This window comes from Phocoena sinus, chromosome 4, assembly GCF_008692025.1.
Source record: "Phocoena sinus isolate mPhoSin1 chromosome 4, mPhoSin1.pri, whole genome shotgun sequence".
NCBI classification, from domain to species: domain Eukaryota; kingdom Metazoa; phylum Chordata; class Mammalia; order Artiodactyla; family Phocoenidae; genus Phocoena; species Phocoena sinus.
Window position 1 is genome coordinate 3,257,301 of NC_045766.1, and position 18,946 is coordinate 3,276,246.

General features: G+C 40.7%; 1 protein-coding gene across 3 annotated transcripts in view; it reads right to left on the reverse strand.

The window, feature by feature from the left end:
- LOC116753107 (ubiquitin-conjugating enzyme E2 E2) overlaps nucleotides 1-18,946 on the reverse strand; it is a 353,959-nt gene that overhangs the window by 64,353 nt on the left and 270,660 nt on the right. For all 3 annotated transcript variants that reach the window (XR_004349683.1, XM_032630612.1, XM_032630614.1), the window contains one exon: nucleotides 15,549-15,681. Coding sequence is in view for 2 of the 3 variants with exons in the window: in XM_032630612.1 (XP_032486503.1) it covers nucleotides 15,549-15,681 (133 nt within the window). In the remaining variant the exon portion in view is untranslated. The remainder of the gene's footprint in view (nucleotides 1-15,548; nucleotides 15,682-18,946) is intronic.

An 18,946-nucleotide genomic window follows, 5' to 3' on the forward strand; every position in this document is an offset into this window, starting at 1 on the left:
AAACATTCTTCCTTATCTATTAGATTGGTCAAGGTCAAATATTTGGCGGTGCCACACTGCCTGGGTAAGGATGTGGGGAAAAGGCAGACGCACCTAAGCTGGGAGTAGAACCTTGGTACAACTTCTTTGGAGAGCAAGAAGGATAATATCTATTACAATTGAACATGCATATACCCTTTGTTCTAGCAATCTAGAAATTCTAGGAATTTGTCCTACAGCTATATTTACACAAGACAACAAGTACAAAGATAGTCCGTGAAGCCTTATTTGTGATGGGAAAACAGTGGAAATAACCTATATGCCCATTGTAGGGAACCTGTTATGTAGACTATGAACATTCCTTCAATGAAATAACATATCATTATAATGGAGCTGATCTACATATATGAATAGGGGAGAATCTTGAAGGTAAATGAACAAAAGCAAACGCAGAAAAAAAATGATGTCTTTGGGAGGGGAATGAATGCCAGGCAATGGGGAGGAAGACAGTTTTACTGCACACTTTTTATGCTGTTTGAACTTTTTACTGTGCATATGCGTATCACCTATTTAACACTGTTTTTAAAAAATGAAATAGTCTGGTTAAAGACAAACCACTAAAGAAGAGGTGACGTTTTAAATTGAGAAAGAAGGAAGATAAGAAAAAGTGTGGAAATGAAGAAAATAACTGGAAATAATCTGAAATAAACACATTTCTTTATGTATTATTACCCTGTTGTAGAAACTATTGTTTTATATAATCTATAGGGACAGAATTTAAAATAAGTTGGTAGCCAAGTAGACAGGAAACATAAATATACAGTACGTATACCGGTTTATAACTTGGCAAATGCCAAAACAAAACCCCATATCTAACCCAATTCTCCACAGAAAGAAAGGCAAAAAGGATGTTCTCCATTAACTACATAAAAGAATGCAATGGGGTGATGGAAAGTATGGCTGTTGTCAATAAACTGAATTACTGTGTGTTTAGCAAGATCACAGCTCAGCACAGCTCAGCTACTTTAGGTGTGAAAAGTGTTGGACTGGAAATCAGGAAGCCAGGAGTTTGAATCCCAGCCCTGGCACTTACTAGCTATGTGATCCTGATCACATAATTTAATCTAAATTTTAGCTTCCTGTGATAATGAAACCTGCCTCTCAAAGTGAGAGGACCAAGTGGGATAATGAATGCAAAAGTACAGCGTAACATTAGTATAAAATACAGTATGATGTCCAGTACCCCACGCTCCACGACCATCATAATGTCAACAGAATTGGAAACAAAGCCCCTAACTGTCCTCCTTCCTTGTCTCCGTGCTTCCTGGGGTGCCTCTTACTCATGTCTATATATGGAGGGCCTGGAAAGTAGTAAGGGCTCAATGAATCTCTGCCTTATAAATTAGTCTTAAAGTAGACGTTTTAAAAAGCAACCAACTTCTAAGAATTTTTGGCAAGTTCCTCCCGATATACTGATACCATCAGAAGAATGTATCTGATTGCTTAGAATAGCTACACCCGTATGAATAAATCACTGTCACTGTCTGATTCTCAATCTATTTCACTTACAAGCTTTAACTTCTGACTTTGTTTCTTCTTATGCTCTGCAGGGTGAGACCTGCATAACACCTCCAAGGGCCAGCTGACCATATCTTTCCCCTAACTCAGTGACAAGTCATAATTACATACTGACTTTTTGATCTTGACCAACTGGGAACTGAGAACATTCTTTTCTCCCTAATTTTCCTTGGACCTGCTTGAGCAAATCTGTGAGTGGCTGCTATCTCATCAAGAGATCCGGTTTCACCTCTAAGGAAAAAAAAAAAAAAATCAAGGAAACGTGATCATTTGCTATAATGGGGTGATATTTGGCTGGAAGTCCTAAAAATTAACTCAGACCTCCCCACTCTACCCAAACTTGAACAAAATAACATACTATAGCGATCCAAACAAAAGTAACACATTTACATGAAGTAGAGAATATTACAATTTTTTTCTTACACGTAGAATACCATTTCCCCATCCCATTTCTCAAGTGGATGTGATTTGTTTAAAAATTGACAGACATTTCATCAACCCAGGGTGTCTGTTCCATGTCTTGATCTGGTCCCATCAGGGGCTCTTTCCTACAAGGTTGGGAAAATGTCCAATTCGAAGTTGCTTCTGGTGCAGTCACGCAGAAGGCATCCCTCTTCACCACACTATTCCTTCAACATCATCCTTCTGTCCTTGAACTTTCTCCATGGGTCATGATGTTTCAGAGTTCCCAGTGCTGTTTTCTGGGACTAGTGGGTCCCTATCCTTTGATGTTTGGGATCCTGAAAACTTCATCCTGAAGCGGCTCCACCCTTTTCTTTTCAGAAAACCCACGAGGAGAGGGTGTCACTTGTCTAGATCTGTGAATTTTTCTTTGGAAAAATCTCTCTGATAAACGAGTTGCCATCTTTCCCTGGCTGTGACGGCAAGAGAACTCCTTGTTTTCCAAACATCCGAACGTCTCACTCCAGTTTCCTTTGTTCATTTAACCTCCCTGTAGAAGAACAACCTTTGTGAAGAGATGCAGACCTGCCCACTTCTCCCAGATATGCTGACAGTAATATCCACAAACACCGACTCCCATCTGGAAGAAGGGCACACTCCACAGAGAAGGAATTCCAGAGCGTGGAGGGACATAGCAAAACCCTTGTTCGAAGCCCCCATATCTACGGCCAGGCTCTGATGGGGGAGGATGGTAGATATCAGAGGGGCTGATCACACACCACCTCCATCAGAGCTGGGCAAAGGTGTCGGTGGTTGAGTCGATCCAATCTGAAGAGATTAAGTTGGCTTGGGCAATAAGCATTTCAGAGGAGACAGTGAAAAACCAAAAGTCTTTCTCCAAAGTTTTTAACTGCCTCAGATTCTGGAAAGCTAGGGAGAAAGGAATCCACCCAAAATGTGACTACACTGAACTTCCTGTCAGCCTAATGGCTGATTTCCTATTAGCTTATGGGCATATTTGGTTTAGAACAAATAAAGTTAGTATTCCTTGCCCTCAAAACAAACAAAATCCAATCCTACTTTCAGTAACTCTTATATTGGTGGTAGCTGGGGCAGCTGCTGCGCACACAGATGGATACAATGTACCTTGTTTTAAAAGCAGAAAGACAATGACCACTGTTTTGCTCTATTTTTATTCACCACATTGATTCTGAAATTTCTCACAGCATTAAAGTATAGCACAGCATTTTTAAAAGGTTTATGAAAAAGGAGAACGAACTAAAAAGACAAATTACTGACTCATGAAATGTAAGTAATAGCCCAGTCATGATACTGAGGATACAAGGCTGTTTCGGCACTAAGTATGAAATCGGCCTGTGAAATGTGAAATGATTTCTTTTACTTTTTTAATTCAAAGACTATTCTAATATGTCAATTATCCCCCAATTAATTAATAGATTCAACAAAATCCCATCAGGATTTTTTGCAGCAATTGAGAAGTTTATTCCAAAATTTCTAGGCAAATGCAAAAGACGTGGGTAGCTAAAATCATCCTGAAAAATAAAAACAAAGTTAGAGGACATATACTACCTGATTTGAAGACTTAGTGCAAAGCGACAGTCATCAGAACGGTGGGTGTTGGTTTAAGCATAGACTAGAGATCAGCCAACTTGCTTTATAAAGGGCTAGATAATAAATATTTTAGTTTTTGAGGCCATATAGTCTCGTTTACAACTCCTCAACCCCGGTGCTGGAGCAGGAAAGCAGCCCCAGACAACATGTAAACGAACAGGCATGGCTATGTTCCAGTGAAGCTTTATTTACAAAAGCAGGCAGTGAGCTGGCTTTGGCCCATAGGCCATAGTTTGCTGATTTCTGGAATAGACTAAGAGAACAGATCAGAACGTCCAGAAACAGTCCCATACTTATAAAGGCTAGTTTTTGACAGAGGGGATAAATAATTCAATGGGGGTGATGGGGGGAAAGAATGTCTTTTCAACAAGCAGTGCTGGAACAACCAGATAACTGTATGGGACAAAAGGAACCTTGACCCCTACCTCAAATTTTGCACACAAATTTATTTGAAATGGCTCATACATTTAAATGTAAAAGCAAAAATTATGATACTGTAAAAAAAATTGGAAAATAAACAGATGAGTGGAAGGGGGATCTACAATCTACAAGGACTGTAATTTCATAAAAGAAAGGACATTTTAACAATAAAATGGCAAAAAGCTGTAATGTCAGTATAAAAGGCAGGCCTTTAAATTGAAAAGAAAAAGCAAAAAAAAGAAAAAATATTGGAGAGTATCTTTGCTTCCTTGGGAGTGGTCAAAGGTTTCTCAGAATGCATAAAGCACTAACCATAAAATAAAAAATTTGATAGAGTACATAAAAAACAAAAACCTCTGCCCACAAAAAGATATTTCAAAAATGAAGAGGCAAGTCCCAGACTGGGGCAAAATATTTGAACTACATAAATCTGACAAAGGATTTTTATTTAAAATATATAAAGAGTGCCAACAAATCGATGTAAAGAGACAAACAACAATAAAAATGGATAGCGAGCTTGAACAGACATTTCAAAAAAGATATATAAATGGTGTATAGCACATGAAAAGATGTGTCCTCTTTTAGGAAAATGCTATGTTTCATACATTTAGGGTATGCGGTGTAGGTGTCAGGGTTAGGGAGAAGCTTGACTTTGCTTTATTATCTTGTTTGGCTTAAGTGGGGTTTAATGAGGTGTTTATGGGTGCCGAGTTGACAATGGTAAACGGTGATGAGTCCGAAAAGTGCCAACCCGGTTAGGCTGAACGGCGCTGCGCAGAATTCCCTTCCATACATGTGTCTGGTTAGGTGGGCACCAAGAGGCATTGTGCGCAAGAGTCGGTGGTTGGAAAGAAGGGAGCAGAGAGATGGTTTCCACGTGTGGAAGGCTGGTGCCGGGGCAGCAGGTGCTCATAGGTGTTGCTGCTTCTCTGTAGGCTCATCTCACCGGCGTAGGGCTCCACCCTCCCCGGGACACTCCTTCAGCTCCTCCGACCCCTGGCCTGGGGGCGTATTTATTTACCTCGATGGTGCCGGGAGCCACCTTCTTCTGCAGAACTCCTGTATCGTCACGACCGCAGGCGACGAGAGACTGACATGAGTTCCCGACGGTTCTCGTGGGTTTTAGCTCATGCTCCTGGGTTCTAGCTTGCCCTGCAGACTTCAAGCTCTAGCATCAGACAGCAGCCTCCCAGAGACGATTTAACCAGAACCTACCACTGTGTGGGGTCCTACAGATACATATATATCTCCTTACGCAACTGTACGTAGACTCTCTTATGAGTAAACAGTCCTCCCTCGGTCGCCACAGGGCATGGGTTCCAGTAACTCCCGGAGTACATGACAATCCGAGGATGCTCGAGCCCCTCCTAGTTGGCCCTCCCCATCCCTGGGCTCTGCATCTGTGGATTCAACTGACTGCAGATGCTGGAGCATTTCCGTGGATGGGGAGAACCAGCTGTACCACTGCTCTGACTGAACCCTGCTTGATACAGAATCACTGCACGAACCTGTTTCCTGAAATCTCCACGGTTTCCCGAGGAAGGCTTCCTCCACCGTTCCTCACCCCAGTTATGTCCTCCAAAGTCCCCTGGAGAACCAACCTGAGAGTCTCTGATGCCTCGGGGGCCTAAAGGAGCCAAAGAAAAAGTCAATGATGGGGTTGGTGCTGCTGTTAAGAGACAGGATCATCTGGTCCTTCTGAGATAATACAAGAGCAGATTGGAATCATTCGGAATCCGGCACAGCCAAAGGGCAGGCGGAAGAGAAGAAAGATCAGCCTGTGAGTGGAATGACCACGTGCAGCCCGGTCACCGCCTCTGCTGGGGGCTACAGAGGACCCCGACGGCAGGGCCAGGCCGGACCTGGAGAGAACCACCAGTACAACGATCAGCCACGTGGCAGTGACGAAATCACGCACCGGACACCAAACCTGGTCAGAACCCCGACACAGGAAGCCCCGGCAGTTCCCCCCAGAACATTCAGCAGGGACGGGGCCCAGAGCAGGGCACACACGACAGCTGGCATGTGTGTCGGGCAGTGGCAGTGGTACCAGACGGGCCACGAGACCAAAAGGCAGTGCTCAGTGCTAACAGTCCTGAGGATGCTCAGGCCTGTGGTGACACCGTTGTGAAAAGGCTGAGGATAGAGATGAGGGAGAAGGGAAGGAGTAAAGGAGTCCCTCCAGGGAATGGGTAATTTGGCAGCAGAGGAAGAGGAAGTTGGTCCCTGGCAGGTCCCTGGAGGAGTTCCAGAGCCAGAGCAGAGCCCAGTTTCCTGCCAGCTCAACTGAGCAACGCTGAAGACCAGCCAGGCCAGGGTCAGGGTCTCCACATAGAAAAGTAGTTACTTTATCCATCCATCTATCCATCCATCATCTATCTATCTATGCATCTATCCATCCATCCATCCATTTATGTATGTATATATCCATCTCTCTCTCTCTCTCTCTCTAGATCTCCCTACCTATTTGAATAAATTTGACACGCAACACTGTATAAGTTTAAGGTGTAAAATGTGTTACTTTGGTAAATTTGTATACTGTAACATGATTGCCGATGTAGCTGTATTTATCAATTGTATAATTATAATACAGTATTTGGTCTATATTCATTATACCGTGCATCTCTATGGCTTATTTACTACTCATTACAAGTTTGTACCTTTAAACACCATTACTCTTACCATGCCGCCCAGCCCCATCCTCTCTGGTAACCACCGTTTTACTGTTTTTCACATGTTTAATTCTTTTTAGATTCCACATATAAGTGCTATCGTTCAGTACTTGTCTTTCTCTATCTCATTTAGCATAATGTTCTCAAGGTCCACCCATGTTGTCACAAATGGGAGGACATTTTCTTTTCTCACAGATGAATAATATTCTGTTGTGTATATGTATCACATCTTTTTTATCCATTCATCCATTGATGGGCATTTGGGTTGTTTCTGTATCCTGGCTATTGTCAATAAAGCTGTGATAAAAATGAGGGTGCATATATCGCATTGAATTCCTGTTTTCATTTCTTTTGGGTGTATACTTAGAAATGGAATTGCTGGATTATATGGTAAATAAATCCATTTTTAAATTTTTTGAGGAACCTCCATAGTGGGTGGACCTATCTGCATTCCCACCAGATAGGGACCCCTTTTCACCACATCCTCACCAGCACCTGTTGTCTCTTGTCTTTTTTGATTACATCCTTTCTGACAGGTGTGAGGTGATAGTTCACTGTGGTTTTTGACTTGCATCTCCCTGACGATGGGTGATGTTGAGCATCTTTTCACATGCCTGTTGGCCATCTGTGTATCTTCTTTGGAGAAATGTCTATTTAGTTCTTCGGCCCATTTGTCAATCAGTTTTTGTTGTTATTGAATTGACAGTTCTTTATATATTTTGGACATTAACCTCTTACCAATATGTGCTTTGCAGAAATATTCTTTCATTTGGTAGGTTGTCTTTTCATTTTGTTACTTGTCTGTTTTGCTGTGCTGAAGTTTGTGGGTTTGATGTGGCCCCATTTGTTGATTTTTGTTGTTTGTGCTTTTGGTGTTGTGCCTCCCAAATTACTGCCAAGACCAATAAGGATGAGCTTCTCCCCTATGTTTTCTTCCACAAGTTTTAGGGTATCAGGTCTTATGTTGAAGTCTTTGATCCATTTTGAGTTGATTTTTCTGAGTGGTGTGAGACGGGGGTCTAATTTCATCGTTCTGTGTGTGTTTCTAGTTTTCCCAGCACCATTAGTTGAAGAGGCTATCCTTTCCCCATTGAGCATTCTTGGATCCCTTGTTTAAATATTAGTTGACCATATGGTTCTGGGATGTCTATTCTCTTCCACTGGTAGATGTGCTTATTTTTGTACCAGTACTGTTTTTATTACTATGGTTTTGTAGTATAGTTTGAAATCCAGGAGCACGATATCTCCAGTTTTATTCTTTCTTGGCTATTCAGGATCTTTCATGGTTCTGCCCAAATTTTAGGATTGTTTCTTTTTCTGAAGAATGCCTTTGACATTTTGGTGGGGGCTGCATTGAATCTGTAGATGGCTTTGGGTAGCATGGCCATTTTATCAATATTAATTCTTCTGATCCATGAACATGAGATGTCTTTCCATTTGTCTGTGTCTTCAGTTTCTTTCAGCAAAATTTTACAGTTTTCATTGTACTGGTCTTTCTCTTCCTTGGATAAATTGATTCCTAAGTATTTCATTGTTTTTGATGCTATTATAATGGGATGGTTTTCTTTATTTCTTTTTCAGATGCTTCATCATTAGTGTAAAGGAATGCAATTGATATCTGTATGCTGATTTTGCATCCTGTCACTTTATGGAAATCGTTGATTAACTGCAACAATTTTTTGACTAATTCTCTGGGATTTTCTCTATACTGGATCACATCATCAGCAAATAATAACAATTTTACTTCTTCCATTCTTATCTGGATGCCTTTTATTCCTTTGTGTTGCCTAACTGCTCTGGCTAGAACTTCTTGGACTATATTGAATAGGAGCGGTGAGAGTGGGCATCCTTGCCTTGTTCATGATTTTAGAGGAAACGCTTTCAATTTCCTCTCTCCAATGAGTATAATGTTAGCTGTGGGTCTGTTGTATACGGCCTTTAGTATGTTGAGGTATGTTCCTTTTATACCTAGGAAATGACTTCACCTTTAGCTTAGGGCTAGCAAAATCCAGAAATCAGTATTTACTGTTCCACACAGATTTAATACTGCAGAGTCTGCTAATTAGGAACTCATTGGTGAAGAGCCCCAGGTGCCTTTGGCAAAACTGCAAGGGACTCAGAATCTCTTCGTAGCGTTCTTCTCTCCCTGGATCACCTCTTTCATCTCCCTCCCAAAAACCTGTTTTAGAGAATGACCTAATACAGTGAACTTATACCAGAGTGTAAAATCCAAGAACAGGTGTGCCTCCTTCCAGGATTTAAGTAATTTAAATTTTCTCTATACCTGGGGAATGAAAGGTTCAGTTGAAAACTGGGTTTGAACTCCAGTTCTGCTACCTACTTCTTATGTGACCTGTGTGCCACGTGACCTCCACGGGCCTCAGTTTTCTGATCTATGAAGTGTGTGTGGGAGGGTAAATGCTATCTCCACGGCAAAGTTGTATGGATTAAATTAATTCAACACATTTTTTATTGTAGGCCTACTGGATCGCCAGGCATTGTTCTAGGTGCTGGGAATTCAGAAGTGACATAAACATAGACAAGTGCCTGTGCTCGTGGAGCTTACATGCTAACTAGAGAAAGGGAAGCATCACCAACTCATAAACAGAGAAACACAGGATGCCAGGAGGGAGAAGTGCTATGGAGAAAAGCCACGTTCACAGGTGGGGTAGGGCGAGTTGGGGGTTGTCACATGAGACCTTCCCTGGAAGGTGACACTGAGCAGATACCTGCAGGGAGGCAGGGAGTGTGCCACGTGAGTTTCTGGGGGAAGACAATGCAGGCAGAAGGAAGAGCAAATGTCAAGGCTCCATGGAAGGAGCCTGCTTAGAGTATTGGAACCAAGAGTGACAGTTGGCGATTTCAGCATGATTCTGTAAGGTCTTGCGTGTTTTTACTTAGTGAGGTGAGAATCATGGAGAGATTTTAAGCCAAGAATGGACATACTCTGATTCACACTCTAAATGGATCCTCTGATGCAGGGGTATACACTGCAGGAGGGATAAGGCAGAAGCAGCGAGATCACATAGGAGACTCCACAGTAATCCAGGGGAGGGAAGCAGCTGATGGAGGCCGGGGCCAGAGTGTTACTACTAGAAAGAGTATTACTAAATGGTTAGATCTGGGTTTATGCTGAATATTTATTTTGAGCTGGTGAGATGGGATCTGGCTAGGCTGTGTGAGAAGAGTCAAGGTTTTAAGCTTTAGCAACTAGAGAAATGGAGTTCCCATACATTGAGGTGGGGGCACTGGAGGACCTGGATTGTCAGGAGGCGGGTGGGTTGTGTCGTCAACAGTCTGGTTTGGGACCTGATCGCTGGGTGTTCAACTGGACATGTCAAATAGGCGAGCCAATCCGTGTGAAAGCACCTGATCCATGGCCAGGCTTTATATGAATGTATGAACGCAGATTACAAACAAGTGAATTCGTGTCGCTCCATGACAACTGTGTGCTCTCTCTCTAAGACCAGAGTGAATGAGCACATGTGGTTACACGTGTAAACCACTGCTGTCTCTGAAAATGCTGGGGGACACTGTCAGCTTTCCTCTTTGAGCAGTGGCAGAAGCAGCAACAACAGCAGAAGCAAGTGAATAATAATAACCTAGTTAGAATAAAATTATGGAAATCCCTGATGAACTTTAATTTCAGATCTCTCTCTGGCTTTCAAATGCTGGGTATCGTTGCTTCTTGTATAACTATTTAGCTACTTCATTCACAACTAGCCTCGACTTACCAATTTAAGAAAATGAAAAAATTGAAAATCTAACGGACCTACATCATCTATTTCATTCTGTGAAAGCAATTAATACCTCTCCTATTAACTGACTTTTCATTAGTAAGCAAACCACAGTTAATTTCATAAAAAAACAAAACCAAACCATAAAACGTACAATACACTCTGAAATGATCTCTAAGTTAAGATTTATTTTTAAATGTATCTGATGCAATTTGTAACGGAGGAACGCGCTCTATTAAAAGGCTTTTAGAGACTGCTAATATTAACGTGCTTTTTTTTCCTCAAACAAATATGTATGCCTGTCGTTTTTCTGTTTACTTTTTAAAACATCCTAGGCACAAATTTTATCATTCCTTTTTGGAAGACACCTACTGGCAGATACTGTCCTGCCATTACCACGAGAACAATGCTTTCCAGTAACGGGTACGAGCATCAGTATAGTACATCTCACTGGGGTGTAGGTGGCCCGAGATACTAAAAATAAACAACAAGCACGTCTGATCCTTCTACCGACCCACTCTTAGATCTACGGAGAAGGCCCACTTATTTATTTATTTTAGAAAATACCCAGATCCACAGGGAGACAGAAAAAGCCAATTATGAATAGGCTACGTCTATGTATTTCTACCACAAAAACACAGCTCTGACCTGTTACCTAACAAGACCCCTTATCCTTAGGATGTATGTCATCAGAATCTCTAAGATACGAAATACCAGACACAGCGTGTCACAATCTTTTCAAAGCGTTTTTAGCAGGAAAAAAAATACTACAGGAATGAAACATATTCCATTATTTTGCTTCTGAATTTTTCAAGTACACATGAAAATATTTACACATTAGACTATTTAAAAAGTGCTGGTTTTGAGCACAGGAGTAATTATCTATGATATGAGTGTGCAAATGTAATACCCAATAAGATATAAAACAACTCCTACTTTACAAATAAATAGACATCTGAATTATAACATTAAAATGTATGTCTACACCGAAAAAGAAATACAGTATTAAAAGACTTTGGGACATACCAGCGATTTATTATGCTTTTCTTTCTTTTTTTTTTGATCAAAAATATTTTAAATATTTGAGTATGGTTAAAGGCTCCACAGACAATGTTATGGGAGTATTATGCTTTTCTTTCTGGCCATATATATATTATTCCTGGATAAAGTTTCACTAAACAGATATTTTCTCAGAGAAATGACATCACTGGTGGTTAAGTATTCAACTAAAGACTTGGCATCAGAGACAACTACCAGTATCATACCAACAGACATGCCGTGCATTTAGTAAAAGAGGCAATAAACATACTGATTAGATAAAAAAATCAGCGGACTAAAAATCGTACTGAGATACAGCATTTGAAAGTACAACTAGTACTTGACTGATTTAAAACTAGTAAACTAAGTGTAATGAACATTACATACCGCGTGAAAAATGTGTTTTGCTTGCCTTGTTAGAAGTTAGGTGAGTTCTGGAAGGAATTATTGGAATGGTTCCTCTGAAAGTGTGAAAAATTAGGTGCTGGAGTGCGGGATATTCAAAAAGTCCCTGTGGCAAGAAGAGGCATCCAAGCCACTCCACTGCCCTCTAAGTGACAGATTTGAGCACGACAGTAGTTAAAAGTTCTCAGTAAGGATTCCCAGTCTGAGAGTTTGGGAAAAGGGGTCTCGTGGATTCAATGGCACAACAGACTCATTTTATGCTAGATATCTGACAACGATTAGTGGCCGATCAGGTTGATTTGTGAACCTCTGCTCTCATCAGCGATTCTCTCTGACACCTACAGCTACCCTGGTTCATTCTTCAGGGCACTGGAAAATGCTGCACGAATCAAAGTGTGTGCCTAAGGTTATTGGAAGAAGAGCAAAGGATGAAGGAAATAGAGAAACAAACAGAACTTGATCACAAATATGGACTATTTAGAGTAACAGGAGACCAGAAAGGATGGGCGTGGTATTTCCAAATTATTAGTAAGTCTTTGTTTTAGTGAACAGCTTTCAAGACACTCGCAAACCTTCCCCTTTAGAGTAACACCTCTGTTTACAAAATCCGATTTCCAAAACTGATAAATTAGGTGGTGATAATTTGCTTTGAAAACTTCCCATGGGTTTCTAATAAATGTGCATTTAAATGATAATTTAAGTACCAAAGTGTGATTTTTCTTTGTCCTAATAGATTGTCTAATCAAATTTATCCACTGGAGGGATTTAGTTTTTTTTCTGGCAGTACTCTTGAGAGGTTCTAATTCAGCTTTTTTCTTTGAACACTCCCAGGAAAGGGAAGCCTGGTCTCAGAGGCAAAGCTATTCAAACGCAGACTGTCCGGGGATGGGTCAGATTTTCCTCATGTGGGATAGAAATCTGCTTCCCTGTAACTGACACCCTTCTGCTTCTATTTTTGTCCCATCCAGCCATCCAGGAGCAAGTCTAACCCCACACAGTTTCTGAAACATCAGAGAACAGCTATCACGTTCCTCCTAGGTCCTATTTTTCCTAGTAAACATCTCCAGGCTAACTATGTATAATTCAGTGGGAAGTACATGGTCCCTGGAGGCCAAGTTCAGTAGATTCCTGGCTGTATATTATTAGAAAACCTCTCCAAACCTCATCTAAGTCCCCTTCTCTGTGAAAGGGAACATCCCAGCCTTACTAGGGTGTTTTGGAGGAGAGATGGGTTCACACAGTGGATGCCCACTCCAGTGAAGAAACTCAAGAATGCTAATAGTTCTTTCCCTCCCCAGCTTATTCCTGTTTGTCCTTCTGCAAATGAAGAGCTCAGAAGGCAATGAGGCACTCCTGATACCATCCGATGGGCTCAGAGTTCCAGAGATTGCGCTCCTAAAAATATCTCCTTAAGGCTTCAAGAACTTCAAGTTCCCACAGAATTGTACTCAGAAGGCCACACATTTTATTTATATGAAAATAAAGCAAGTCTCTCTTTCCTATCTTGTATCATGATTTCTTTCTGAATTTTCAATGAAATAGTATACCTTGAGCCGTTTACATTCCACCTTGCTAGTTTTGGCCGATCCTTCGAGTCCATCAAGGAGGCCTTTTCAGAAACGGAATTATTTTATCTAACCTATGAATCCGTTTTCACTCCTGGGTTTGTTTAATCTACACATTTCTGTCATGCAGAAGCTGGAGAAGCCCACGCATTTTGTGAGATGTATGTTCCATAGAACAGACCATACCAGGCTTATAAGCAGCACAACTGCCTGACCTGAGTTTTCCCTCCTTCTCACCACCTGTGCTTCCGTAACTGATGGGACTGCAGAGAAAGGTCCTCGCGTCACCGGCAGTGCAACAGGTAAAACCAGATGACTTATGGGCTGGTCCAAAGTAGAAGGGAAGACGTAAGGTTCCCACCCAGTAAAAGGAGAAAATAAAGATTAGTTATACTGGGGCTTCATCACTAAAAACTGACCAAATACAGCCCTGGGGGGTCCCAGTGCCACCAGCTCTGTCATCTTGGATAAAATGTACTGTGTAATGTAGTAAGGAACACAGGCTTTGGAGCCAGACTTCCTGGGTTCAATCCTGATATCATTTGGATTATGCTGGGTAGTTACTTAGTTTCTCTGTGCATGGGTTTCCTATTTGGTAAAATGATAGTTATTACTTTTTTTTTTTTTTTTTTTTTTTTGCGGTACGCGGGCCTCTCACCGCTGTGGCCTCTCCCGTTGCGGAGCGCAGGGTCCGGACGCGCAGGCTCAGTGGCCACGGCTCACAGGCCCAGCCGCTCCGCGGCATGTGGGATCTTCCCGGACCGGGGCACGTACCCGTGTCCCCTGCATCGGCAGGCGGACTCTCAACCACTGCGCCACCAGGGAAGCCCAGTAGTTATTACTTTTTGCTTTGATACCAAAACAAGATCCAAACCTCAATGGAAAGGAAGGAAGAAAGGAAGAGAGAGGAAAATAAAAGAGGGGAGGTAGGAGCCAGGGAGGGGGATCACAGGAAGGTGAAGGTCTAGTCTGAGTCTTGCTTTTTAAATTGTGCACTCCAACCGACAACTCAAATAGGTTTTACTTCCCTCTACATTGAGAAGTCAAGCCAGATGAAATAAGAATTCTGCTTGGTGGCCAACAGACAGAGTCAATGCCCTCTGGGTCTTTTCCTTTCCAAAGTGGAGAATGACTGCTATATTTAGAACAGATAACCAACAAGGACCTACTGTAGAGCACAGGGAACTCTGCTCAATATTCTCTAATAACCGAAATGGGAAAAGAATTTGAAGAAGAATAGATACAGGCATATGTATAATTGAATCACTTTGCTGTACACCTGAAACTAACACAACATTGTTAATCAAAAATGCTCCAATATAAATTAAAAATTAAAAAAAAGAATGAATTTAAAGTCATCAAATGACCGACTTACAGGCAGTAGAAAGCTATGTGAAGAATTCTTAAAGGATATAATCTTGTCTTAAGTGAAAATTCGCCCATGTTCTGATGACACTGCTCTTATACTTTCTTCAGTCATTTATGTGTGGCTTTTCATTAATCCATCATTCTTATTAACGGACTATTATAAATTCTTCTTTATTGCATTTTCCTGACATGATTTCTCAGTCTCTGTGGGTCACACTCTCCACTTAGTGCATGTGTAATTCACATGGGCAGCTGAGCCCTGGAGGCATCAAACTCAAAGCTCGCAGCTGGAGCCGGAGGCCTGGCCGTGGTGGGCTCCCTCACCCCCAGGTCAGGTCTGGTTCCCCTGGCTCTAGGGCTGGCACCAGCCCACCCTCTGCCCCTACTTCCACCCATAACATGCTGTCTTATGCTACACTCAAACATGTACCATAGAAAGGCGACATGAGGAAGGATGAAAAAAAGCAACGAAGTATGCTTAAAGGGCTGGGGTGAGGGGATAAACAATTTTTCACATTCTGCTTCCATTTACATACAATCAGCCCTGGGAAGTTGCCTATGCTAAGAGAACAGACATGAATTCCTAGGTATGTACACTGAAGAATATATATATATATATATATATATATATATATACACACACACATACACACACACACACACACACACACACACACACACACACACACACATATATATATATATATGCAACAAAACACATTGCTAGAAACGGATGAATACTTCATACTGACCTTGGGGGGTTTAAACGGATAGTCTGGTGAAAAGGTAATGTCAAGAAAGAACACCCCTCCTTCATAGACAGATCCTGGGGGTCCCAATATAGTTGACCTCCATTCATAAATGTTGTCTCCTTTGGGTCCAGCACTGAAATAAGACATACAAATAAAATGTGCTTAGAGATCATATAAAGCTTGGAATTTAAAAAATATCTATTTATGGTAACAATAAATTGAGCCATTCCATAAAAACACACCGAAGTTAATAGATTAATTCTACATAAGGAGTCACTTGTCAACATCATCAGTATTCTATAAATGGAATATGTTGGTATTACTAAATAAAACAGAACCAAGAAGATTCTGTTTTGCCATTCATAACCCTAAACTTATGAAACTAAAGATTCCAAGGACCGTAGACCAGAGGTAGGAGCACAAATGTTTGATAAAGCATAAAATTATTTCTGAGATCCTGAAAAGGGTGATATAGTGTCAAAAAGATAAATTTTCAAAGCTACAAGGGACACTAGAGAAAAAAAATACTCTAATCCTTTGTTAACTAAGAACACAAAAGAGGTTCATGAAGATCAGTAAATGTTCATCATTGATAAGACTCAGCTCAAGTATCATTCCCATCTGAATCTTCTTTTCTCTCTCTACCCAAAGATTCCTGGCCAACGTCCACACCCTCCAACTAGTGTGGTCTATAGAAGATAAGATGCATCCTTTTGTTTTATACCTGTGTTGTGTAACTGTTTGCTTTTGCCATCCCTCCCTGGAAGTTCTCTGAGGAACAGATTTTGCCTTGTCCTCAGCGCCTAGTAAGTAAATGTTTATTGGATGATGATGCTGGGTTAACAGTGAAGCAAGGGAAGCCACATGGCTACTAGCAGCAAACATACGTCCCCCAGTTGCAGAGAAACTCACTGAGGAAAATAAGGCCCACACAAGTCAACTTAACTGTGTTAATTCTCCCAGGGTAACAGAAGGCAAAGTGAGATTATAGTTTAGCTCCAGCATTCCTCTTGCCCCATCAAGCTAATACGTATATCTAACAGCCAGAAATTCCCCTCACACCCTGTAGCAAAGTGGGAAACCCTGTTAAAGTGCTTGAGAAGATTTTATTGCCAACGAAGATTTCTCTTCTTTCTTATTTTGAAATTAGTTCATATCTACAAAAAATTCATTGTTGAGCCGTATATCAAAAAAGCATGCATCTTATCTGTGACAAAGGAGGAAAAATATACAATAGGGAAAAGACAGCCTCTTCAATAAATGGTGCTGGGAAAACTGGACAGCTACATGCAAAACAATCAAACTGGACTACTTTCTCACACCATATACATGATTAAACTCACAGTGGATTAAAGACTTAAATGTAAGATCTAAACCCATAAAAATCCTAGAAGAAAACAAAGGCAGTACACTCTTTGACATCTAAGATTGACATCTTAGCAATATTTTTTTGTATATGTCTCCTCAGGCTAGGGAAACAAAAGCAAAAATGAACAAATGGGACTACATCAAACTAAAAAGCCTTTGCACAGTGAAGGAAACTATCATCAAAATGAAAAGGCAGCCTACTGAATGGGAGAAGATATTTGTAAATGATACACTCAATAAGGGGTTAATACCCAAGGTATACAAAGAACCCATACAACTCAACATCAAAAAACATACAACCTATTAAAAAATGGGCAGAGGACCTGAATAGATATTTCTCCAAAGAAGACATACAGATGGCCAACAAGCACATGAAAAGACGCTCAACATCACTAATCATGAAATGCAAATCAAAACCACAATGAGATATCACCTCATACCTGTCAGAATGGCTATCATCGAAAAGACAACAATTAACAAGTGTTGATGAGGATGTGAACAAAAGGGGAAGCCTTGTGTACTGTTGGTGAGAATGTAAATTGGTATAGCCACTATGGAAAACAGTATGGCGATTCCTCAAAAAAGTAAAAATAGAACTACCATACAATCCAGTAATTCCGCTTCTGGGTATTTATCTGAAGAAATTAAAACAGTAATTTGAAAAGTAACTGAAAAGATATATGCATCCCAGTGTTCACTGCAGCATTAGTTACACTAGCCAAAGTACAAAAAAGCAACCTAAGTACCATCGATAGATGAATGGATGAAGAAGATGTGGTACATATATATACACACGATGGAATATTACTGAGCCATAAAAAGTATGACATCTTGCCATTTGGGACAACATGGATGGACCTTGAGGGTATTATGCTAAGTGAAATAAGTCAGACAGAGAAAGACAAATACCACATCATTTCACTTACATGTGGAATCTAAAAAACAAAACAAAAGAATACATGTAAGAAAACAGAACAGACTCAGATGCAGAGAACAAACAGGTGGCTGCCAGAGGGGAGGAGAGGTTGGCAGATGAGAGAAACAGGTGACGGAGATTAAGAGGTACAAACTTGCAGTTACAAAATAAATGAGTCACAGGTATGAAGTATACAGTCAATAATTATGGAACATTTTTGTATGGTGACACCAAAAAAACCCCCCAAAAACCCAAAATCCAAAAAAGCATTCATCTTAACCAAGCTCGGATTATTCTGGGAATGCAAGGATAGTTTAATAATAGAAAATTATTTTTGTAATTTACCTTATAACACATTAAAGTAGAAGAAAATGATAATCTCTAAGAGGTACAGAAAAAGCACTCCGTAGGTGCTTTTTTATTAAAAATGATAGCTATTTAAGATAAAAACTCCTAGCAAAATTAGAATAGTAAGAAACATCTTTAACCTGATAAAAAGCATATACCAAAAACCTCATAGCAACTATATATTCAATGGTAAAATATTAAAGCACACCCTTTAAAAACTGAGGAACATGACAAGGATGCCCACTATATCCATTTCTAATCATTACTGTATTAGAGCTCATGTTCATCAAGGTATGAAAGGACACAGGAAAAAACCCAAAAGATTTATGGATTGGGACGGAAGAAATAAAGCTGTTGGCATTTGCAGTATTTATGTACACAGAAAAAACCTCCCCAAATGGATACACAATTTATTAAATTTAATAAAAGTTTAGCAAAGTAGCTGGATGTAAGATCAACAGGCAAAATCAACTCCATTCAACACACCAGCAAAATTAGAAAATGTATTTTAGGGCTTCCCTGGTGGCGCAGTGGTTGAGAGTCTGCCTGCTGATGCAGGGGACACGGGTTCGTGCCCCGGTCCAGGAGGATCCCACATGCCACGGAGCGCCTGGGCCCGTGAGCCATGGCTGCTGAGCCTGCGCGACCGGAGTCTGTGCTCCGCAACAGGAGAGGCCACATCAGTGAGAGGCCCGCGTACCAAAAAAAAAAAAAAATTATTTTAAGATACCTTTTATAAATAGTATTAAAAATATAAGAAACTTAT